The sequence below is a fragment of the Python bivittatus genome, unplaced genomic scaffold (genome assembly GCF_059951505.1).
Source record: "Python bivittatus isolate LINGU-HERP-01145 unplaced genomic scaffold, Pbiv_v1 ctg000200_np1212, whole genome shotgun sequence".
In the NCBI taxonomy this organism is placed as follows: Eukaryota; Metazoa; Chordata; class Lepidosauria; order Squamata; family Pythonidae; genus Python; species Python bivittatus.
Genome location: NW_028277040.1, coordinates 19338313 through 19364298, shown reverse-complemented (window position 1 = coordinate 19364298; position 25986 = coordinate 19338313). Strand labels below are relative to the sequence as shown.

The window sequence follows — 25986 nt, the reverse complement described above, 5'->3', positions numbered from 1 at the left end:
TCCAAAACATTAAAAGATATTCTGCAGGGGGAAGGGGGAGATGGCTAATATGTCCTGATGGAAAATGAGAGAAAACCACCATTACAAAAAAAAGTCTTATCCAAACCAGCAGTTAGTCTGTTTATCACATCTCGAGACTGAGGCAGTATCCATAGTTCTTCCACTTTATTCTAACAAAAACTGGTGAGACCTGTTATGCTGAGAGCAACTGGCCTAAGATGGTCCAACGCCACAGCCAGTTAGATATTTGTATTGGGACTCCCCAGCCTTAGCCTTATTCTAATCATTGCAATGGGTGAGGGTGGGCAGCGTGTTCTGTATTTGGCCATGGAGTAACTCTCTAGCTGGCTGGTAGGCTACAGAAGGCCTAGTGATAAATTGGCAATGTTACCTTAAGAGGCAGGGCTGAAGGATGTTTGGCAATTTGGGTGCTTTGTAAGGATGAGTTTGGGAGGACATTCTCATGCCCATCCTTACTTTTTTTCTTTTAACCCTAAAACTGCACTGCCAGTATTCAGTCAATTTCCTGCCAAATCTCAGCAGTCCAATCTCAGAATTATCTGGGCTGCATAGGGGGTTTTGGGCCTACCTGGGTCTACAGGCTGCCCTCCTATTACATGACATGACTTGTAGGCCCAAGTAGGTCCAATGCCTCAGCATGGCTTTTTCAAAGCCCTTCCCCACTTGTCTCCAGTTATGTGTGTGTACACAAAATAATCTGTGTGTGAATATGCATGCAGAGATTAAGTAGGGAAATCCCATGAAGCAGTTGTGCCAAGCCTTTCAGACATCTTTGAGGTTTCAGGGACTTTGCAAACTGCCTCTTTGAAATGCTTTGCACAGCCTTATGGAATGAAGAGGTACTGGTGGATTTGGCTCCCTCTGAACAATTTTCCCAAGTGCAGTTGTTGTTCTTGTTGCTGTTATTTTATTTGAAATGGTCTAGCTGGATGATTATTAAAGCAACTACAGTGCTGGAAGGCTTGCGTTAGCAGATAAGCACATAACTCCTGTCAAGTAAATGAGGGAATAGGAAATAATTTAAGAAGTTAGAAAGGGTAGCCAGTATTCCATTGTCCCAGAGTCCTTAGTCTAGACCAGTGTTTCTCAACCTTATCAATTTTGAGATGGGTGGACTTCAATTCCCAGAATTCTCCATCCCACATACTGGCTGGGGAATTCTGGGAGTTGAAGTCCACTCATCTTAAAGTTGCTGAGTTTGAGAAACACCAGTCTAGACTACTGGATGACACCTTACTAACGAAATGGCTTTCTACACACCAACAAAACCTGTTCTATGGGTTGCAGAAATGTTCTGGAGCAAATTATGAGGGAGATTACAATTTGAAGAGGAAACCAGTAGAAAATCCATATTGTTTAAGAAGAAATCTGGGTATATGATCTTGGCTTTTATCTAGTGTGATATTCTTTTTAACTATAACTTTACAAACTTCTTTAATATGTAAATAGACTCAATGGTACTTAATATGCTTTTATACTATTGATAAATTAGCATATTTTGTTAGCTGGAATGTATTATTTCTAATGAAGTGTATGTGTATATTGATTATAAATTGTGATGTATATTATAGGACACAATGTTTAGTTAACCTAACATTACTGTACATGTTCATCATTATTGCTCTTGGCTATTAAAAGTGAATTAAAAAATGAAGGAGATAGTTGATTTTCAGTTGTAAGTACACTACAAGTAATTAATGCTCTAGAACAGTGATAAAATATATAACATTATTAAAACACTGCCATTTGATATACACTTGAATCAGGTGGCATTTGGATTAGAAATACTAAAGGGTAGATTTTATGTGCAAGGCATAAAAAGTCCTTCTTCAGAGGCTCTTTTGATATTTAAGCTCTATTTGTGTATTTAGTACACTTTAGCTTAGGGACACACATTCGCTCTTTTAATTAAGCATTCTATTATAATTCCTGTAAAAATTAGCCTTTAAAAATAATTTGGCTACTAAAGCATTACTCTCAGATTTTCTAGATACAAAATACATGATTTGGTTTTTATATCAGCCTGAGATATAATTAAAAACTCATTGATTACTATATATTTTGGCTTTTATTTATTAAATCACTGTAATCAACTTCCTTTTATGAAGCTTCTGAGGAACTATCTCAAAAGCACCACATTTCTCTCCTCCCTGCAGATTTACTAAATTACTTCCTTAGCACCTGTCCATATTTAAATCAGTCCACCAATTTATTACTGGGCCACTTAAATCTCTTGACTCTGGTACAGCTGTGGCTCTATACCTTTTAGCACTCCATTCCACATACATCATGCTCCATGTATTCTGCCAAATACAAGTTACAGAAGTCCTTTGCTCTGATTTTTTCTTTAAAAAGTTACTTAATTAAAAACATAAAAGTTTTGGTCTGGCTTAGTCTCCAAAATCTAATATGTAATGGATGTTACTGAAAATGTCACACCAGTACTCTTTTAAGCATAAAATACACCACCAGGAAAGAACTCTCAAATCAAGGCAGGCTAATATGTAGAGGAGAATGTGCTCTTGACTGATTCCCAAATCGTGCAGCACTTTGCAATTCATAGCCAGCAGTTTGTATGGTGCCCAGAAATAAAGAGATTTTCAAAAAAGCGGTTACAATGGGGATCTTGCATACTGCAATCATCACTCCAGTCAGTAACCTGCTGCAGCATTCTGGATAAATTTACATTTAAGGTTTTAAATTTATATAAATGTACATTGAAGGAATGTACATTTCTTAAATGTATATTTACATAAATTTAAACCTTTTTCACTAGCATAGTTAGGCAGAGGCATTCTTGGCCACTGTATATCTTACTATTGATTTTTGCGAGTCACTCTAAAGAGTAGGGTAAAAATGATTTAAACAGAATTCACAAATAATCTTGTATATTGAAAGGAACAATTGTTTTAGCTATATGGTTTGCATTCTTTGCATTTATTTATTTATATTTCAAATTTAGCCTTAGCAGAAAGAGTTTAAGAAAGTCACAGCTGCAGGACTTCAATTTTCATCTGCCCTGCAAGTTTCCTGGATTCTCACAGCCAGAGAGTTGTGCAGACCATGAGATGACTCCACCCATTTCCTTATGACATTTGTTCCACACAGCAATCAATATTTGCTGCCTGGCTGTTAAATAGATCTTTAAAAATCTCTTCAGTCCGCATCAGTCTCTTATCCTGAGTTCTTTAGATTTATCCTCAGCTGGGAATTTGCCAGCCAGACGCAAGGTGATTCTGGCTGGCTCAACACTTATAGGAAGCATGCTATCCATCATCATTTCTAGCCCTTTTCTGATGCAATGCTCTTTGCTCTTTGTCTTTCTTGAAACCCGAGTAGCTGTTAAATTATCCATTAATCTTCTCTTTCAGATTTGCAGTGAATTTTTCCCTTCTTTGTTTTACCTATGGGTTTTATGGCCATCTTTCCAAACGCATTTCCCAGCTTCTCAGACCCTTTTCTTAAATTCTAATTTGGCTCCATCTCTCTCTCTCAATCTCTGGGAGATGGCACTATTCAGCTAATTCTGTTTTGAAAGCATGTCACCGATCCAGGAGCGTACAGTTCTTTAAGACTGTGAAAAACTACCTCCTTTTCACCCCATTCATTTCTTTCCTGAAGTGTTACACATACTTCCAAGTCATATCATTTTAACTTCTGTGTGATAATTTCTTCATCATTTATCAGTTTGAAGGCTGAGTCAAATATTATCAGTAAAGAAATCTGTGATGATATTGAAGGGTTTGGGGATATAAGTTGTTCCTTGACTTCCCTCTCCCCATTCCCTAAATACACGTTTAGTTCATGGATGGCTGTTCAAGTCTGCAAATGCAAAAATTGGCTTTCTGCTGCCAACTCTGGCTTTCTTCCTGGGCTGTATGCAATGCCTTTAACACAGCAGCAGAAAATAGGGAGTCCATTTTAGAATATTTCCCTATTTTGCATTGCAGAATTCCATTCTAGGGAATTTTCCCTACCTTCAGCACTGGGACAATAAGAAAGTGTTCCCAGAACCCACACACTGTCAGCTGTCTGTTTTTATCTTGCCATGTTTTACTGCCTGAAGAGGAACCCTAAAAGATAAGAAGCATTCCCAAACATTTCAACCACCTTCACAGATACCTCCTGATGAATAATGGAAAGGAGGAAGGGACATGACTTTACACCCTGTAAACAACTGAAGGCCTAGCTGGTGTGCTCTGATTACCCCTAATACTGTCAGACAGCAAGGAGAGCTGGGGTGGTGTGGTGGTTAAAGGGTTAGACTAGTAATGGAGGGACCTGGGTTATAGTCTACCCTTAGTCATGGAAGCTCACTGGGGGACTTTGGGCCAGTTGCTCTCTCTTGGCCCAACCTACGTCACAGGGCTGCTATTGTGGGAACAAATAGGAACTGTTACCTAAGCAAAAGGGGCTGAAACAAGTCCAGAACAACAAGATAACATTCGGAAGCAGCTCAGGTAGACACTTCCCTGATTCCCTGGAGTATAAGGAGGAGGAGGAGGAGGAACAGCACAATCAGACTTGCAAGATTCTATTATTATAGCTAATCTCAGTAAAAGTAGTTTTGGTCTTCCTGTGGAATTGATTTGTTGGTCTGGTTTACCTAGTGGATCTGATACTGGATTACAACAAACAATGTGAATCAGATTCAATCTATAAGTGAACTCTCTCCATTAGATCTATTGAGGCCCCTTCTTTCTCCTGAGGGCTATATCACAAAAGGTAGTTGGCTCCATTGGACAGCTACCATTTCAAGGTGTTGTGCCCTGAGACTGACTCTTCTCATCCCCTTCCTTTCCCACTGGAATGCAAGAGACAAGCAAAGCTGACCACAAGGGGAACACTTTCCTCAATGAGTCTGGAATGCAAATAAACCAACAGAAATCCTTCTCCCTCTATTCAGCAAGAGAATTGTTGAAAGAGTCTATACCAATAATCCCAGATATAAAACATATGTTAGTGTCCCTTTCTTTAGAAATACTACCATTTCTAGAATAAACATTTCTCCAGTCAAACTGGATATAGTTGCCATTGGTAATGATAATACTTGTAACTTTTATTTTGTATATACGCTCTGCAACAGTACAATTGATTGTTGCTTTTCCTGGTAGCTCTACATAAATATCTACAGCAAAGCAGGCGGGTGATCGTCATATCCTATTTGCATGATAAAGGTGTCTGATGAATAAGCATAGGTGCTATAGAATTGACTTACATACCAACACTAACGCCTGAATAAGTGATTGGTTGACTCATGGTGCCTAATCATAATTTGTGCAGGAGGGATGGGCAGACCAGTGTCCTCTCAAGTCTACCAACTGCACCCCTCAAATACCACACCAAATGCTTCTGACCCTACCAGAACAAACTCATGCCTGTGTGTGGCTTGTTCTTGCAGAGTGAACAATGCGCCAGCACATCACATTCCAAGCTCTTCAGGAACAGCAGAGGTGCAGTTGGAGGCACTTAGAAGGATGGACAGCTGGGAGTCCAGAACACAGTATATACATTCCTAGACCTGTTCAGCTGAAATCAGCTACACTGGAGTTGAGAACAGGTGGTAAAGGGGTATTTCTCCCAGCCAATCAGGTAGGGTCATCTCCTGGAAATATCTGCTTCCAACTCATGCACACAGCCAGTCTCTAAATGAGGGGCAGGCAGTATTTTTTCTAGCTGTGAGTTGCATTTTTTTTTTAAAGCCATTAAACGCTGAGAAGGCATACAGGAGAAACCACGATACCTACAGAAGTTTCAGAGCAGAATTTCTGAGCCATTTTTTAATATTTGGGAGTGAGTTGGGATGGGTTTAATATACCTGTTTTCCTTCTTGTTTCACAAAACAAAAAGTGGAAACGAGGCTGTTCTAATTCAGAAGTTTATGTATTTTGGGGTGAGCCCTTTGCAGATTGAGATTACATACAGGTAATCCTCATTTAGCAGCTGCCTCGGACAGTGACCGTTTGCAGTTACGACAATGATGAAGTAACTTTGCAACCAATGTGCACGTTTACAATCTTTGCAGCATCTCTCTCAGTCACCTGTTTGCCACTACAGTCAGTTAGTACAGCATCGTGTTGTCCTGTGCCTGTGCTGTGCGTGGTTTTTTTTTCTTTTTTTCCTCTTGTAGAGTGGAGAGGTTGCTTAAGCAAGCTAACTCTTCCTGACCTAGTTTTCTCCAGTGCACAGAACTTCCCTAAAAATTGCAATCTGCAAGTTAACAAGCTCACTTATTACTCCTCCAGCCCACTGGTACTGCTGCCTGACACTGACAAGACCCTAATCAAGTTTCACACTAAAGGCTTTTGTTTGCCTCCTTAGCAGCTTGAGCTAGGTAAACAGCCAGCGCATGCTTTTCAATGTGTATTCCCCATTGTGCCCCTGCTTACTCTCTTGTAATCCTTTCCTCTCCAATGGACGTAAGCGCAAACATTTATGGCCTTCTTGCTGATTATCCCAGTGCCAGGGTGAACATTCCAAAGGGCGAGAAGTGGGGAAAAAAGGCTATAAGCTTTGCCCTTTCACCTGGCTTCCTTGTAAGCCGAGTGCCGGAAACCTTCCCTGCCATTTGGGTTCACCTGGCTGTTTGGGGTCATATCCTTCTGACACTGTAAAGCAAAGGGAAGCTGAAGTAAATGACCAAGTTGCCAGAACCAATTGTGGTCACTGAATGAGAACTACCTGTATAGCCAAGGATATGTGCATTGCTCACCTCTATTCTAGGCTATGATAAGCAGAACAGACCACATTTTTGGAGTAGTGGCAATTTTTTCCCCCTGAAGAGCACAACTTGCATGGAAAGCAAGAGAAAATGTGCATATTTTGCATAGTCTTCTGCTTATATCATCGAGTGAGAACATTTCATCTCTGAGTTTTTGTAAATCAGACGACAAGAAAATCAACACCATCAGGACATCCCATTATTTGAACATCATCACTCATCTAGACAGAAACACTAAATTTTGTTTCTATTTTGTTTCTGTTATTTGAGAGTGGCAAGGCTATTTCCTTCTCACTCTAATCACGATTAGGATTTTTTTTAAAAAATATCTTTCCTGTGTAAGTCCTATAGTATCTTTCATTGGGAAAAAATGGAGTGTTTTCTATGTACAACCCTTTTGGTATTCTTAATGGGACAATACAGAGCATTTTTCATGTTCTGCCTATGGTGACCTTTGTCGATCCACCCATGGTGATCCCCTGACTCCTTCTATTGTGACCTTGCCTGGTTCCCACCAGCAGGAGGCACCACTGATATCACCACTTCCTGCAAGACATCTGTTTGAAATCTTCAAAAGGCAGCTGATATATTACAGCTTAAGATCTGCAACACAGGACCATAGATACTCCACCCACTACATTTATAAAAAAAACAAAATGTCATACCTTGAGAAAACTTGAGATCTCACATGGTTTCAGTCAATTTTTAATCTTTTTTCTAAAAAAAAGAGATGTTCCTGCAACATCACTCAAAATTGCATTAAGGGAATAACTGTTTCCCCCTCACATCTTACTTTTGCCTTCTTGGCTCACAATAATATAGTTCCCATCTCAGACCTTTGCTTTTCACTGAGAATAGTTGGAGCAAATTAGAAAACTTATTTAACCATGGGGTTATACGCTATCTGTTGTTTAATGATGAATTTGGATGACATCAAAATGTGCTAACTGTGGCCAAGAAAATGAACTATTGTGATCAGTGCTATTTGATAAAGTCAATTACTGAGGACTTCTATTTAACAGCTATGAGAGATTCTGAGGAAACATAAAATGAGAAATACATCCTGTCCTTGGGCGATTAGGAAGAAAGAGAGCCAGTTCCTTTAACCTTTGTAATCAGCATTCACAGACATTTCAGAAGTTTCTTTGAGGTGTTGTGAAAGGAGCATCCCATCTGGGATTCCAAAAAGGGTGCATCACTTCCAGGATCAAACTGCTGGGGACTTGTCTACCAAGACAAAACAATTCCTTACATTTTAAGCTGCTGCTGTCAGCTGTCACTGGCAAACTCCTTATTTTCTCACACAGACAGGAGCACAATGCTTGGCCTCTGACCTGGGTATTCTTCCATGTCATGAGATTGCTATCAGCACATAACAATGCAGTGAGAAAAAGATGCGATTTTCGTAGTGTCTTTTCTTTAAATAGAATCCTTTAGTTCATAGCTCAGTGTTTCAATTCTTACCTTCAGTTCAGTTGTGGACTTAGTCGGGAAAAAGAGAAAAACTTACAAATCAACTCAAACACATCGGCTTAAATTGTGTTTTTTTCAGATGAAATGGCAGAAAGTGGTGGCAGTAGCTGGCAGGATTTACTTAACTTCCTCCCCCAATCCCATACTCATTATGTTTCCCTGCTACGCCCTCCCCAATTTCTGCCCTATCCTGGAGTTTAACACATTTACTTCACCTGTGGGATTATGTGGTTAAGGAGGGAACTTGTGGAAGAGAGATGGCAGAAAAATTCTACTGCCTAAAAAGTGGTTGCAAATTGTGGCCTCTGTGGGCTACTTTGTACCTGTTTTGCAAGGATCCACATTCTCAAATTTGGACTGATCTCGGAACAATCACTTTGGGTCATATATTAAGGCACCAATTTGGCTTCTTTCTATGCAGTTGGTTTTATGCTCTAGAAGCCAAATACACAAAATTAGTTTTTATATATACCTAAGCATCACAGTAGAAGAATCTGACTTTGAAACAACCGGGTTAGACTGTATTTGAATGGGTGACCATGAGGAAATCTTAGCTCTGTAGGCTTGACTGGAAAACTGAAAAAAAACATCCAGAAACAGGCAACAGCAAACTATGTCCATTCTGTTGCCAAAAAGTCACAGCATGGCCATAGCCACCTATCTCACCTTGAGGGGCTTTTTTCTTTTTTATACAAAAGAAAATAATTTTTTATGGAATACATAAACTTTATTCAAAGACTGTAGAGAATGGGGGGAAAAGTGGTACGATAAAGTTAAGGTTAATGTAGATTTTAAAAATTACTATGTTAGACGTGCCATATTGAGCATATGGAAATGCAGTAGATACAAATCCAGATTTAAATATGGCTCTCAGCACAAGAAACATTTGATAGACAAGAAATAATAGGCAAACACAAATGGCTAACATACCATGAGATACTAGAATTCTGTCAGTACAAAATAAAATCAAAAGAACAACTGATGGCAGAGGGACATAATTGTCAATGGTTTTCCTATTTACAGTTATCAGAAAGATTCAAAATAGACAAAATAATTTATGGTATTGAATATTCTAAGACTGTCTTTGAAATGGAATTGTGTACAAATGATGAACATGTGGTTGCTAAAATGTATAAACTTTTATTGAAATTTGAAACAGAAGAACAGGTAAAAGAATGTATGATAAAGTGGGCTAAATGTTTTGGTTATAATATACAGATGGAACAATGGGAAAATATGTGATTGAAAGGATTGAAATTTATACTATGTTATAATCTTAAAGAGAACTTTTATAAAATGATGTACTGTTGGTATAGGACACCAGAAAAATTATCTAGAATGTATAAAGGTACTTCAAATCTATGTTGGAAATGTGAACAACAGGAATGGTCATTTTATTATGCTTGATGGACATGCAAAAAAAAAAAAAAAACTAGAAGATTTTGGGTTCAAATGCATGTACTGATTTAGAGGATTTTAAAGATTAATATACAACTGAAACCAGAGCCTTTTGTCTTGGGACTGATGGACAAACAGTTGGAAAAAAGTCATGGAACTTTGTTTTTAAATATGATCACTGCAGTGACATTATTTTATGCAGAAAGATGGAAAGATTTGGCAATACCTACAATGGAGGAATGGTTGGTGAAGATGACAGAACTTGCTGAGATGGCCAAATTGACCTGTCTGATTAGAGAAAAGACAATATCTACGTTTATTGTTGACTGGAAACCCCTTATGAACTTTTTGCATATAACAGAAAAAAATGAACTTATGATCTATGGTTTTGATGATTAGATAGGATAGATTATAGAAAGAAGAGAGTTATCACGTAACTTCAGAGAAAGAAGTAAATCTACAATTGTACTTATAACTGCTGTAAAGAAGATCAGAAGCCACTTCTTTATATCTTTTTTCTTTCTTTTCATTTTATGAAATGAATCATTATGAAAATGATTTTATTTCTAACCTTTTTTCTTTTTCTTTTTGCATTTTAGCTTTCTTTTATTTCTTCCTTTTACTTTTTTCCTTCTTACTCTATTTTAATTTGTATTAATTTTTACTCTTGTTTTTAAAACTTTCAGTAAAATTATATTAAAAAAAAGGAATGGTGAGAAAAGTAAGAGAGTACAGTAAGACACTGAAAGACATACGTACAAACTAAGCAGCAGGCCCAGGTAATTAGCCTGGGAAAAATTAAACTTTGAGAAACTAATCAGGAGCTAGAAGATGTCCCTCTCAGGATAGCCTTTAAAAAGGGGGGGGGGGTTGGGTTTCATTTTGTCTTTTGTCCCAATCTGCCACATCCCACTTGTGCATGAGTGTGAACTCAAAACTCATAAGGTAGCAACCTTGCTTGTCCAGCACATAGAATAGAAATTTTTAGCAAATGGATAAAGGCCAGCTAAGAATAGGAGATTATTAACATATTTCATATGAATATCAGTTAACATGGGGGGTGTATGTTAACAAATTAATATTTAGTGATTTCTGGTATTCCTCTGTATTTTTTTTTTCTCTCTGTGAAATTTACTCAATGTCTAGACTTTGTTACCTTTTATAGTTTAGAAATCTGCTTCATTAATTATTGCTCAGGTCAGATTCCTGCTCCAGGAACATACACATGGATACAGACAATGCTTCAGGCTAGTGCTGACTTACCTCACAGTACAGAGTTATAGCACTTCACAAAAATTGCTTGTGACTGTGGGCGGGGAGGTATGAGGAAATGCTGTCACACTCATCATGATGTCAGCAAACAAATGATGTAAATGATGTGCTGTACGTAACTTGCATCATGATGTCATGATATTTATCATTATGGCTTCTATTGGATGCCCATGGTTGTGTTTTAATATATGAATGTAATTCACACAGATGTCTTTAAAATGGCAACAATTCATTGGTATGCAGGGGGCAGGATCACATAATCCTCATCCTTTGTCCTGCTCTTGACCCAAATTCTGTATTTGGAGGAAAGTGTCCATTGCTGCTGCATTTGAAGTGGGATAGGTAGAGATGGAAGCAGTTTCCCCCAACTCCTATTACTTTCCTTCATTCTGTAAAATAAAATAAAATGAAACAGCACTGACAAAATTTGGCTATTTCCCCAAATACTTTGGTGCTGTGATCTTGGGATGCTAAGGGATATTTCTGCAGGTGGGCTGCTTACTCCTAATCTAAAATGTGTTTTCTAATTTAAATTCATAATGGTATAAGTATAAAAATATTATCTGCGCCATCTACATTGGCATTATAGGATCAAATGTCCCGGGGGGTCGAAGAGAAGTGTACCCAGAACTGCTGGTTTTGCTTGCCACCCTGTGTTAGAATCTTATAAGGTGGTCCGGCCTAACCGTGAAGGTGAGTCCTAACAGATCAACATTCTAGTCCATCAAGAAGAAAAAATGGCAGGGAGTCGAGCGTCCCGGGGAAGGGGAATGTGTCTGAGCTCCATGGTCTCTAGACTATCCGCAGTCAAGTCCATGTGCAGCCCTTTCTTTGCAACTACATGGGAAGGGGGAGAGAAAAGGAAAAAGCTGAATTCTGCCTAAGCACTAAATGCCCTGCTGCTGTTATCATTAATGTTCTATGTTGTGTGTTCTAGACAATTGATTACCATTGAAAAATAAATTGGTATGGAGGGAGAGACCCAGAGCCTGAGGTATCTGTAGAGCGTGAAGCTCCAACTTGGGTTTCTTAACCATGTGTAAATGGGATTTACAGTGTCTCCATGCATCACTGGTACAGTGGCTGTACTGGAAATTAAAACTCAGTTTTATATTCTAGGGAGCATCTCTCTCAGTGTGTGACTGTGACATCAAGTTTTCTGTTTACCCCTTAGGCTGGTATGGCATTAGACAATGCCGTAATAATAAAAAGGGGGATAATAGCTATACAGCATGAACAGAGGGGAAAAGACATTTAGATGCATCTCTGTTTGCTAGTAAAATTCTGCTTGTATCAAGTTGAATCCTTAACTGTTATATCCAACCTTTTCATCCAGAGAGAATGTTCTGAACATTCTTTGTCTCCATGGATAATTCTCTTCTCTCTCCAATGTAAAACTTCTGGTGAAGAAGCAGAAGTTTTGTCTTATTTTGTCACATTCTTCTTCCCCCTCTTAATTTCTTTTTAATTTATCAATACTGTAATAATGGTATTAAATAATAACAAATGTCTACTATGAGATACTTAATGGATTAGTTACTTGGCTTGAAACAATACATTGTAAAATTTGCTAGATGATTACTATAGACTTAATGGGTAGATCGATCCCTCAATCTGCTGAAAATCTAAATTCTATAAATAATTACCATGTTATGTCTTAGCAGCTTGAGGAAATACATTTTCCAACATCAAATATCTGAGATGAGATAGGCTGCACCCAAACAGGGCCAGACAGTTTAGCAATGTTCTCACTTATAAAACCTTCTCTCCAGAAGGCTCACTTGGTATCCATCTTGATCCTATCAATAGAATTTTATAAAAGACACATTTTGAATTATTTCCCAGACTTTTTGCCTGTGATATATTTTTATTTTTGTTGTGAGTAGTTTTAGGTTTTGCTGATTAACCTCTACAAAGCTCTACATGGCATAGGACCTAGCTATCTGAGGGATCATCTGGTCCCATGGTGTCTGTCCCTCCCGAAAGATCAAACAGAATGGTCCTACTTCAAGTCCCACCAGCTAAGCAAAGTAATCTAGCAAGATCCAAGAAGCAGACCTTCTCTGTTGCAGCTCCTGCTTTCTGGAACAGCATCTTCCCCAGAAACCTGCCTTCTCTAAAAGCATGGCTTTTCCATCAGGCCTTGGGTTAGGATGATTGGCGAGCCCTCTAGTTTGGGGTGATGTGGTAAACTGTTTTCTTCATTGTTCCTTCAGGGTACCTGTATTTTTTATACTGTGTTTTTAATTTTGTGAAGCTTCTCACAGTCATTTTGGAGCTGGGTGGCTTAGAAATGGGAGGGATGGATGGATGGATGGATAAACATACAAATAAATCAATCCAGCTTCTTTCCTCTAATATTGAGTAATATGAGGTCCCTTTGGAACTATTCTAAGTGCAGCTGAAGTATTATATGAATCGTGAATTCAATAAAAACTTATTGCAAAATTCCTTTGAATAATCAGTACCAATGAAATAAAAAAGTATAACCTCAATTTCAAAAATTATTAGCATCCATATTAACCTATATTGGTTAGTTAATATGGACAATTAATTTAAAATGCAAGTCAGTTCAAAACCTGTCTTAAAAAGCACTACAGGAAAGATTGCTGCATAAAATACTTGCACAGAGGAATCTGAGACCAAGAACTAAGCAAGAAGTCTTCTATCATAATCTTGCCCAAAGATACAGAAGTATCTCCTTCTGCAGATAAATAGTCTTCTGCAGTGTGCTAAGTGCTTCTTGTCTAGTACATGCTCACCAAATTTTAGAAGTAATTCTGAAATGGAATGCCTGTCAAAACTGACTACTTTGATTAAAGAAAGGACATTGTCTAATTTTGGAAACCACTCTTGGACTTTTTACTTGATACACACACACACACACACACACACACACAAAAGAAATGTTGATTTTGGGATGTGATGACTGATTTATTCTATAACTACAGAAATATCTTATGTTATTCTTTTTATATTTCTGCTGACATAGACTTATTTCATATTTTTTTAAAAACATTAAAGGATAGTTTTTATTATGTGAATTTTTGGATATTGGAGTAAGAGGTGAATTTATTTTATACCTATGCCTATACCAAAGAAAGTCACAAGTTACTTTTCTTTTTTTGTATTTGTTTTCTTTTTTTCCTCTTCTTTGATCATTTTGTATTTTACTTCTTTCTGAAACTCAATAAAATTTATTTTAAAAAATTGAAATGGAGCACCTCTTTGAAAATGAAAATACTGTGCATTGCTTGTGTTTCATTGGAAGTTTTATTTTAAAAAAACCTGTTAATAATGACAATAATGATCATCGTCATCACAAATAAACAAGGAAGGAAATACAAAATGCTGCTATGGTTCTTGCAACTTTTGAACCAAAACCAATAGATTAAAAGCATGAATATACAGACTAATGAAACCCAGTGAAGGGTAGAGGAAGACAATTACTTCATATCTGATTTGTTTTCTTTATTGACAGACTGCACTGATTTTGTTCTAATATATATTTACTCATTTCATTGCAAAGATTTCTCCATTATAAGTATCTTTGCTGCTTTATCAAGTGTCGTTTATGCCTCCGGAGAAGAGAAATGAAAAGTGTAGGATCCATGAGATGGAAAAAGCTGCAAAGTTGTTACATCAGATCTCTCCCCCTGCCCTTCTTTTGCTGAGAGGCAAAACCGGTGTGTCTTCTTTTAACTCTGCACCAGCAATATGCACAATTACCTGATAGAGAGGCATGCAGATACTATCAATCCATTCCAGCTGTAATCGAGGCAGTTCATCTTTCCTGTTCCGATCAAATATAGCCTGAATGGAGAAGAGGAATGTGTCATGCTTTATTACTCTAGAGTATTTTACAGAAGCTGCTTCATCCAATACTTTGGATCTAGGATCAAATTGTTATAAACGGAACACTTTGAAAACCATAATCAATCTTTACACACATTTTCCTATATTTTGTCTAGAGTGAAAAATAAACCATTTATTCTTCTCTGGCCCTGTTTAGGGAATATATAAGTTTCATTTATTTGACTGTTTTACCATGTAATTCCTTAGTGTCAAACAAATGCAATCCATTGTTGGCATTTATGTTGCATAGGAAAGTGGGAGAAAATAAATATCTGCAGTGTTACTTTTGCTATTCATTTTGGAGAAATGCAGCGTAATCCTTTCTGCTTCCACTCAGAAGTAACTGCCATTGTATTCAATCTGACATACTCCTGGGAAGTATGGGTATCAGATCTGGCCTGCAAAAATCCATAGGACCATCAGATGGCAGCACAACAGTATAAAGAACAGTACGTTATTGCTGCCATCTAGTGGTTGTCTGGAATTTTGCAGCCCAGATCTGGTAGCCCTACCCAGCATAATTCAAAGTACCTTTTAGGAACAGAATCCAGAGTTTTGCACAATTCTATTTTATACACACAGGGATAGTGAGAAAGAATATAGCGATCATATCACATCATACTACATTACATTACACTATCTTCCAATGTTTGTGCATTCTATAGCAACAAATAATTCCCAAAATGGTTAACTTACAGAAGGTGTGAGTTTCAGCTCAGATCTCTCCCTGTCTCCTTGTTCAAAGAACTCACTTGTTACCAGTTCAGCTACCTAAAACATATATGAAACAATCAAATTAGGGTTTATACTGTTAGTTGCATTTCCAGACTGAAGCCCTGATTAAGTAAAAAGCTTAAGCACAAATCTGATTTTAAGTATTTGACTGTTTGATGCCCTTGGTGAATAGACAGGCATAATACATGCCTGTCATGCTATCTGTTTTTGGGGTATGCAACGTTATGCAAAGAGCAGAAAAGGAGTAAGAAATAATAAACCAAGGAAATTAAACACATGCATTAGGAAAAAATAAAAGACAATATAGCTTAATCTACTACACAGTTATACCTTCACAATATCTCCCCATACTTTTTTAACCCTTGCAAACCCTTGTTTCAAACATGTTTACACATTGCTTCATATGCTCCCTTTTCTTCTTTAAACTTCTCACCCTTTTTGATGTTCTCATCCAACCATGACTTTCTTGATCTTCCCTTTCCTCTTGACACATTCACTCTTCCTTCATATACTAGTTTTCTAATTTGATCTTCATTCAGTCTCTCAATATGACCAAACCACTTCAATATATTTATTTTGTACTTGTCACTCACTTTTGTATTCAGTCCACATTAATTCAGCCCCACCCATTCTTGAGCCTATCTCTTTATCTTTTACCGCAGCCACTTCTAAAGTTTTTGTTGTTGTTGTTCAGTCGTTAAGTCGTATCCGACTCTTCGTGACCCCATGAACCATATTGCGCCAGGCCTTCCTGTCCTTCACTGCCTCCCTGAGTTTGCTCAGTTTCATGCTCATTGCTTCAGTGATGCTATCTAACCATCTCATCCTCTGCCGTCCTCTTCTCCTTTGGCCTTCAATCTTTCCCAGTGTCAGGGTCTTTTCCAAAGAGTCCCCTCTTCGCATTAGGTGACCAAAGTATCTGAGCTTGAGCTTCATTATCAATCCTTCCAATCAGCAGTCAGGGTTGATTTCCTACTCCATTTAATTTACTTTTATATTTCTCCTGACATACCATACTCTCATTTCTGCATGATAAAGAATGCAGCCATTCTTTCTTCTTTTGACATACATTTATTCCTCACAACATACCATGTATTTCCCATTACTTTTCTACCAACATTTGAGCATTTTAAAATTTCTCCATTTCCCCATCTTTATTAAATGTTCTATCAAGGTACACAAATTCATCCACTTACTCTGGTTTTTTGGCCACTGGTGTAGAACATGCACTCATTCACTCCATTTTCTCTACCATGGACCAAAGACCAACTATCCTGGTCTTTGATACATTCATTTTCAAATCCATCCTCCTTGTTGCATCATATAACTATCTAACATTCACTGCAAATCATTTGGGTTCTCACTCAACACTGCAAACACACATTCACATTTCCAACCAACACACCTCTAACATCAACACAAGCGTAACACATTTATCTACAAATGCATAAACAACCAAGGGGTGATCACACATCCATTTCTTCCTCCTGATTCAGTGTTGAATAATTTACTAAGCATTCCATTTATTCTCTTGCATGTTTTATTTCCATTGTACTACTGCCATTCAGCAATTGCAACTCTGTATTTGCATAAAACATTCCATAATTCATACCTATTCAGTTTAGCATATGCTTTCTCTAAATCAACAAAAGTATACTGTATTTCTGTTCTCACATTCATACATTTCTCAATGGGCTGCTGAAGAGCAAAAATCTGGTCTGCACACCTCTGCCTAATATAAAGCCACACTGCACTTCCCACATTTTGCTCACTGTCACCTCTCATACTGTTTCAACTGAATTCTCCCAAAAATATTTCCAGGTACAATTAACAAACTAATACACAGCCTTAGCATTTTTTTTAACACCATTACACTATTTATGACTTCTCTTCCATCATTTTTATACTAACATTTGTAGTATTCATTTTAATTCCATTCTTTAACATATTATAAATATTTCTAAAATATTTTTCCAGTATTATTTCACTTTTTAATTTGATCCCAACTTTTATTTTTAATTTCATTCATTCTCTAGAAGCTCCTTGTTTAGCCTTTTTACTCCTTTCCAAAATGAATTGTATTTCCAACATTATTTTGCATTTTCTCTACACCTTTAATCTTAAATGTTCCTTCCTGTCCTTGACTATGTTCTTTGCAACTTTCTTCTATGGCATATAATTTCTCTCATCCTCATTTGTGCAGCAATCTTTCTCTCATGCTTATTTTTTAAATTCCAGCCCCTTTCTTCTCTTCATTCCAATAGGCACCTTTTTTTCATACTTCCCATTAGTGTAATTCTGCACACTTATGCTACATTCCATAATTTTTTTCATTCTGTTCTAAGAAGCTTCCACATTCTCCTTCCTTTAGTCCACTTTCTATACTTTCTGATGGGAAATTAAGCTATCTTTAATACGAGTCTTTCTCTTTCTATAATCACTCTACTTTCACTTTATTTTCTTTCATTTCTTTTTTTTTCTTTCCAGGTCCATTCTTTCCCAAGACTCATTGTTGACATTACAAAGTAATGGTCGGTCTCACATTCAAAGTTTTATATTGGGTCTGCCTACCATTGAAATGTAACTCTCAGGAACATTTTTACATTGGAATTTGGCTGCTGGACTAAAAAAAAAAAAAAGTAGTAATTCCAGTCTTCACACACACGAACTGAAAACATTTTCCAGCCTGGAAGTTGGTTTCTGAGAATCATGATGGAGTGCATATCTTGTGGTATAATTGGTTGAGTGGGGCTGAAAACATGTGGCCTTTTAAAATGATTTGGGGAGTTCACTAAAAAAATTTTAAGAGTGCAAATGGATATACTTTGCTTCACAGAAATTAAACATATCCATTTCCAGCTTCCTGTTTGCCAGAAATTACAACAAAGAAAAGAATAGCTACTTTGTTGTCAAATTTAGGCCATGCAATCTAGGGCATTTTGGAAGTCATAAATAGCCCAGGGTAAGCTGTAGGCCTCCAGCCCCCATTTTAAGACATACAATCCTGTTGTTAAAACTTTTCAAGGCATATGTCAGGTTACATTAATGAGAAATGAAGTACTAGAAATGTCACAATGCAATGTCCTGAAAAAAGATCATGACCTGGATGGGCAGCAACTAAATAGTCTTTCAGAGGAGTATCATTTATTTGATTATTATAATCTAATGATGATATAGCCATCAGTGAGGATTTCAGATAGTATACAAATAAATGAATTTTTTTATATTATTCCCTATGGAGAAAAAATGCTATTGCCAGGTTTAATAATGTTACAGTGGCCATTCTGGCTGTGAATGACGGGAAATCTTGATGAATGCATCCAGTTGGGCAAAGGTGACCTAAGTAATCCCTCAATTAATTTTAAGTAAAGTTGCACTAGGATGGACATTGAAGCACTCTCAATTAGATATGCCAAATTTCTTTTTAACTCACATTTTTAATAAAATGGAAATGTTCATCGTAATATCATGATTATAGAAGTAGACTCTCTTGAAATATTCTAATACTGTTCAATGCCATCAGTTAAGCAGGAAGAAGAAAAAGATTGGGCAATAAACTATAGAAAATCTGTGATATTTTTGATGCAGCTATGGTATTGTAAATTGACTGCAGATTTGGGCCTTTCCATGTCAGGTTCCTGGAAAAATTGTTGCGATAGAACCTCCTCTTTCTTGTGCTGCTATTAATCATGACTTGCCTGTCTTGAAATCTCCCATGGTTTAGTTGCAGCTCCAAGGTCACAGGCTGTCATTAGCATTGATCTGAAAAACAGAAATGAACAATAAAAACAGAACAAACCTTTGCTGGTTTTCTAAACAAATTCATTCTGAATTCATGATTTGTTTTAAAGAGTCAGAATTAGTACCTTCACCAATTCAAAGAATGGCACAGTGTGGCATTTGAACAGTCATTGCTTTTATGTCATTAGATAGAGGAAAGCAAATGCATTATAGATATAATCAGATAATGAATTTTCAATGCTAACTACTGAGTGCTACAAAAGATACATGTTTCACTGCAGACTAACTACTGATTTTGCTGTTGTAGTTTGATTAATAAAGTCATAATATAGGGCACTGGGTAGTTGGAATGCCATGAAGTGATAAAAGGAAATTATATAATAAATACAGATTGGGGTAATCTGTTTGCCTACTTATAACTGACTACAGTAGTAAGAAAATAATCATGAGAGACATTCCAGACACTATTTAAGCAGTTTCTATCGTTCTTCTGCAATAAAAATTCAAGATTTACTGTAAAGACTACTCTGTCTCAGTGTAGTTTAATATCTGGCTACAAATATGTTTTATAAGTGTTGGGAGAAAGGAATTACTCAGATGGAGAAAACATTTATGTATAGTGCACAATGCATACTAAACTCTAAGGAAGCCCAGATGAACAGCAAGAATACCGGGGATAAAAAAAAAAAAAGCAAATATATTATCCATACTCTAAAATCAGGAATGGGTGAAATTATATGGGAAAATAGGAAATTACCTATACCTCTTCTAAAACACAAAGACTTAAGAATTTTTCACACGAATAAGCTCCTTTCAGGAGTATGTCGCATTCCCCACAGATGAAAATACTTAGATGCAGATATTTATATATTCCCAGTCTGAACACATCTACAGAGTTTCTTATGGTGTAAAGAGGATTGCCAGAGCCAGTAGCTACAATGGACCATCTAAGTTAGCCTTCTCCAACTTAGTGCCCGCAGGTTGTGTCAAAATACAGTACCCATCATTTGCAGCCTGCATAGCTTTATGCATTACGGGAGTTAAAATTCAACACCTCTCGAGGGCACCACATAAAGGAAGGCTGATTTAGAGGAGCCCTTATGAACCATGTAACAAATCAAGAAAGCAGCTTTTGCTTCCCGAAGGCGATTTTCTGCAACGTGTACCTTCTCCATACCTGTGTATGGAAGATGGAATCAGGGGCATCTGGAAGGAGCATAAAAAAAGTTAAAATGGTGGTTGCAGCCACATGATCAAGGCTGTCATCTTCACTTTTTTTACATTGTTTATTTAAAACAAAGGTGTATTTTCAAGAAAGACAATATAAATAAATGGAAAAAGAATTACAGTAAATGCTCAAGATAACATTAACTGTCATCTTCACTTTTTTGACCCACCCCACAGATGCCCTTGGATGGAATTAAGATGCAGGTTTAAGATAAAGGGAGAAAGTAACTCTCCATGCACATAAGAAACAGACAGAGGGTGAACTGACAGTTAAAATCATCTGCGGGTACCTGGGTGCCTTACTGAGAATCTGATCAGAGCTAGCTAATGGATTTGTTTTTTGTAGGGGTTGTTAAGCTGCCCTTCTTCACCTATCTAATATTCTAATATTCTTCTAATATTATATCTGTAAATACATTGAAATATTCCACCAGCACCTTAAATATTTACTGATTTCTCCTTCCAGATAAAACCAAACTTGGGTGAACAGGTGCCATAACCTGGAGCTTCTTACTATTCAGGGGAAGGGAGCATGATGGAAATATGGATATAAATATAGCAAATAAACACAAGGTTGTTTTATTGCTTTCCTCTTATGACACCAAATCTCAGCTGTTTCCAAAAAGGTTGCCAAATTTCTAACAATAGCTATGGCTTGTAGAAGCCACCTGGTGCCTCCTTCACACTACTAATTGCTTTAGGCTTTCCTGTACAAGTTTGTTGTGGCTTTATATTTGATATCTGATATACTGTTGTTTTTTAAAATTTGTCTTGGACTATTAAATATATACATACAACAGTACTGATCCCAGGAATCATGGCAAATATTTAGAGGATTTCCACGCTTTGCTGATATCAGGAGATTTGGTAAACACAGAAGACAAGACCTGATGGTGGTCATCTTCACTGCAAATACTTAAAGTGCTGTAGCGAAGAGAGTTAAGCATGGGGAGGGTTTTTTAGGTCAAGTGTGCATAGATGCAAGAAGCAGTGCTCTTTGACATTCTTAACAGAGACACACTAGAAGTGTCCAAAGTATTTAGAGTTTGAAACCGTTTCCGTTTCAGAATGGATTGTTCTGACCTTTCTGAAATTGTTTTGAGCTCCAAATACTTCCAGAATGTTAAAACAACCCATTTTGAATTCAAAACAATTGCTTTTGGGCTCAGAATAAGATGTTTTCAATATGAAACATTTCAAATTCAAAATGTTTTGCATCTCTATGATGCACACAAATTGGCTGTGCACTTCTAAAACCACTGGGAGGAATTTGATCTCCTGTTCCTGCAAACTGCCTCAATTCCCACGCCACATGAACTTTACCCAAGAGAAAGATCTCACCGGAATACCTCTCGTTGATATTTAACATTCCAATTGTAGTCTCCTTTGTTGACAAGTTCAAAAAATTCAGTCCTCTTCCTGTAACCAAACATAACCAGGGAATGATATATATATATATATATATTTTATATGTATTTATTTTATTTATTTAAAATATTTATATACCTGCCCATCTTAAGCAGCATTACCCTGGGTGGCTCAAATGCAATAATAAAGCAGTAAAAACAAAAAAACAAAACAAAACAAAAAAACAAAAAAAAACCTCCCAGGGCCCCAAACACAACACATCCCCACATATCCAGAACAAACTTTAGAACTTCATAGGGCTCTAGCCTCATGCTACCTCACAGCTTGTGGGAAAAGCCAGATCAGAAATGGATGTATGAAAGCTCACTTCTCAAAAATTCATAAACCTCAGAAAAAATATGCTAAATGATCCACATTGTAACAAGTAAAAATTAGCACAACCTATATAGTTTAGAATGTTCCAGGCAGTTTAAGGTGGTAATTGCAGGAGATGTTTTGTGAACAGCCCATCCATCATATGCTGCCAGTTACAGATTTGTAATAATTAAGGATGGAAATGATGGAAATCTATTACTTAATTTTACCACCATCACCCCAACTAGAAATGCACTTAATATCTGAAATTAGCTCTCCAAACTTATCCATGTTCCATGGCCCTTGAGCATATACTCTTTCAGCATTCTTCAACCTCATGCCTTCCAGATGAGTTAAATTTCAGTCACAGAATTCCCCCTCAATTAGGTCTATTAGGAATTCTAGGAGTCAAAATCTAGCACATGTGGTCAGGGAAAGCTTTGCAAATTGATGATAAAGAATAACTTTCAATGTGTAAATTCTTAATTTTCCCACTGTTATGCAATAAAATAAAGGTTCTGAGGAACTGAGTCAGCTGAGGAGAAACAAAATCATTCAGATGAGTTTCAAGGGCCAATTATTGACACCTATATAGTGTACAGAATGATGGATAGAAGAAGCTAGTCCTGAGCAATAAATGTCATTGAATGATCTTGAACCAATCTTTTTTTTACAGTCTTGATGAGAGGATAAAATGGGATAACCTGAGCTTTTTTGAGGAAGGATGGAATATGAACAGGAAAATAAATTCCATTATGGAATTCATGGTAAGTAAGTAATAAGGTGATCCAAGGCTGAACCATACTAGATGAACACTTCTCCACCACCATCAATATCAATCATCATAAAGTATGTGAGAGGATACTATTCCACTCATTGACTTTTTATAAGGTTCTAATGGTCTGCTGGAGGAACAGAATGCAGCAGTAAATGTTTTTAGTCTAATCCATCTCTTACTTTCATATGACAGAAAGAAGCCAAGAGGGCTTTCAATACCATAAATCATGGTGCTGGTCATCATCTATAAAGCCCTCCATGGCATAGGCCCCGATTGCTTGCAGGGTTGACTTTTTCCTATTGATTTTGCCTACTCCACCAGATCTAGTAGACAGGACATGCTCCAGATCCCTTCTATTAAACAATATCATCTTGTTGAACCCCCGAGCTGTGCCTTCTCAGCAGCAGCCCCTGCCAAAGATTCAGATGGCCCCAACTCTATTAGCCTTTCACAAGGCACTGAAGACCTGGCTGTTCCCCCAGGCATTTGAACCAGGGGGAGATAAGCTCTGCTACTATTGATGGTTAATAGTTTATCCTTGGGTGCTAGGGTGGTGGTGGTGATGCTTAGAGGGGGTTGTTTGTTTTTAATCTTGTAAGCTGCTTGGAGTCACTCGTATGAGATATTTTTAGTTTGGAAGAAGATATGCAACTTACCATGCAAATTCTCTATGCTATTTGGTATGAACTCTGGAGCTGGCATGGAGATCCACTATATAATATAGAGGATTCACAGGGGACATATTGCAACCCTATGTGATGAAGCTGATACAGTTATTATAGTGTGGAGGTCTTGACAGGAAAGCTTCATCACACAGATTAATTCAGTGTTCTCCAGAACTAAAAGGAGATGACATACGAAAGGGCATAAGCAATGTTTATCCATGACTGGCATCCCTTGGAAAGGTTTTACAGATTGTCAAAAGGCAATTTTGTAAGTACAGCTCTGAAATCTTGTTATTTTGTTGAATTAGTTTCAACTCAGGCTACTTAAATGGCCCAGCAATTTTCTTGAATTCCCTGGCGCCATTCTCCTGTGCTGTTCACAGTAATACTTTCAATTTTCACCTAACTGGTTAATTCATATGATTCATTATATACCAGTGTCATACATAATAGAGGCAAAAAACTTTCCAAGAGCAACAAATACTTTCTTCCCTCTTAATGGTGACTGAATTTACTGCCTAATTGACTAAAAAATTGTTAATCCACTAATGAAGCTTCAGATTATTCACTTTCTCCTGTACATTTTGCTTTATATGGATTATTGAAGAATTTTGACTTAACTGAAAGTTCCTAATACTATAAAAAGTCACACTGGCAGAAAAAAAAATTCATTTCTCTGATGCAGATGATAGCACGATTGCCTAACAACCCCTCTGGGAATAAGTACTGCAGTGATGACAGTTTTTACAATGCACGCTAACAGGCACGTATAAATCAATCTTATGCTTAACTGTTGAAATGCAAGTTCGTATTGCATCAGCACTACACAAGGTAGAGCCTTTTTATTATTATTAAAAATAAGAAGCTCACTATTTAGTATACATTTTGATTCCTGAAAAAGCAACATCACATTTGAAAATTTCCTTCTCGCTTGTTTTGCCTGTCCTAAGCTACTGTATATATAAAAACAAATAAGGAAGTTAGTCTTCACATTTGATCTTCCTACACATATATTTTATATACTAAAGGAAGGAAAGGCAGATTCCTAAGGATGATGTGTCATCCTTTTTGTGCCAAATTTCAACTAAACAAATAGAGAAAGTTAAGGAAGACATGGCAATCTCAGGAGGTGGCTGAGGCTGGACTGGTCTCTAATTGCTACATACCAAGGGCAAGAGACAGTCCTATGGATCAGACCTCTAGTCTGATGTCCCATTTCCAAAAGAAGGACATCTTTATAGTCAGATCCCCTGTAAATCCAAAGGAGACATGAAGTCAATGCAATTCTCCCCCTATTGCTTGAGAGCAACTGGTGCCACATGGTTTCTGAATGTTCCATGTGTGTGCATGCCCAGAAGTTATTTTTGCTCTGATAACCACTTGAAGGTTCAGGATGGCTACCTCTTCACTGCTACCCTAGAGGAAAAGTCTTCTATGCAAGTATGCACATGTCCAGAAGACTTCAGAAGGGCCTTGAAATAGCCGCACTGAGATTTCAAGAAGGAAGCACTTCACTCATCAAATGATTTGCACAGGCTAATGCACATAACCTGACAGCTCCCACATAGGGAGGAATGAATCTGCAGGGCTTTCTATAATAGCTGGTATTGTTTTGTTTTTCAAGCACAACTTCATTCTGCACTGCCAGAAAATAGCTATCCAAAGAGTTCTGTATGCAAATTGTTTCCATTGAACATTATTGTCATAGTTATGTTAAAAAACAGAAGAGTACTTTCTGTGCTATTTAATCTTCAGTGCCAGTTTCATACAAACTGTCCTTTCATGTGGAGCCCCAATGTGCAGCAGCATGCGTGTGTCTCAAACAACAAAAGCAACATCATGTGGTCATAATGCATATCTTCTGGATAGGCACTATGAGGTCATGCCCGTGTTCAAAAGGGGCAGAGCTTACATCACAATGGCAAGACACTCCTTTTAATGAAAATATTTTGACGAAATAGCTTCAGATCCTGCTGACTCCTCTTGGCAACCATGAACAGAAACTTCCTTCCTGAGGTGTTACTCAAAATCAGTTGTTTGCTGCCTTCCAATGTATCAGGATCCAAAACTTGTGAACTGTGGAACACCTAATGCCCCCAAAGACTTTCTTTGCGGTTCCCAGAACCTTCCCCCAAGTTGCCACTGAATTAAAGCAGTGTTTTCAGATGTCATGCACTAAACTGATTTTTTATATTTTTATTTCATGATTATTTGGCAATTAATTACTCTGTCTTCAGAAATGGAGCAGCATATCAACGGAAGTAATAAACAGATCAACAATTTCCCTATTGCTTGTCAGAGCAGCTGGTTATGTTTCCTAGGTGTGGGAGAATCCTTGCTTCTTCGTGAGTATAATATTCACTTTCAGACCCATGGTC

General features: G+C 37.3%; 1 protein-coding gene across 1 annotated transcript in view; it reads right to left on the bottom strand.

Annotated features, from left to right (window-relative positions):
* PDE11A (phosphodiesterase 11A) overlaps window positions 1-25986 on the bottom strand; it is a 174766-nt gene that overhangs the window by 424 nt on the left and 148356 nt on the right. The window contains exons 16-19 of the mRNA XM_088135821.1: window positions 21785-21862; window positions 19174-19237; window positions 15437-15511; window positions 14615-14698 (exon numbers count right to left, since the gene is read on the bottom strand). Coding sequence (XP_087991947.1) covers window positions 14615-14698; window positions 15437-15511; window positions 19174-19237; window positions 21785-21862 — 301 coding nt within the window. The remainder of the gene's footprint in view (window positions 1-14614; window positions 14699-15436; window positions 15512-19173; window positions 19238-21784; window positions 21863-25986) is intronic.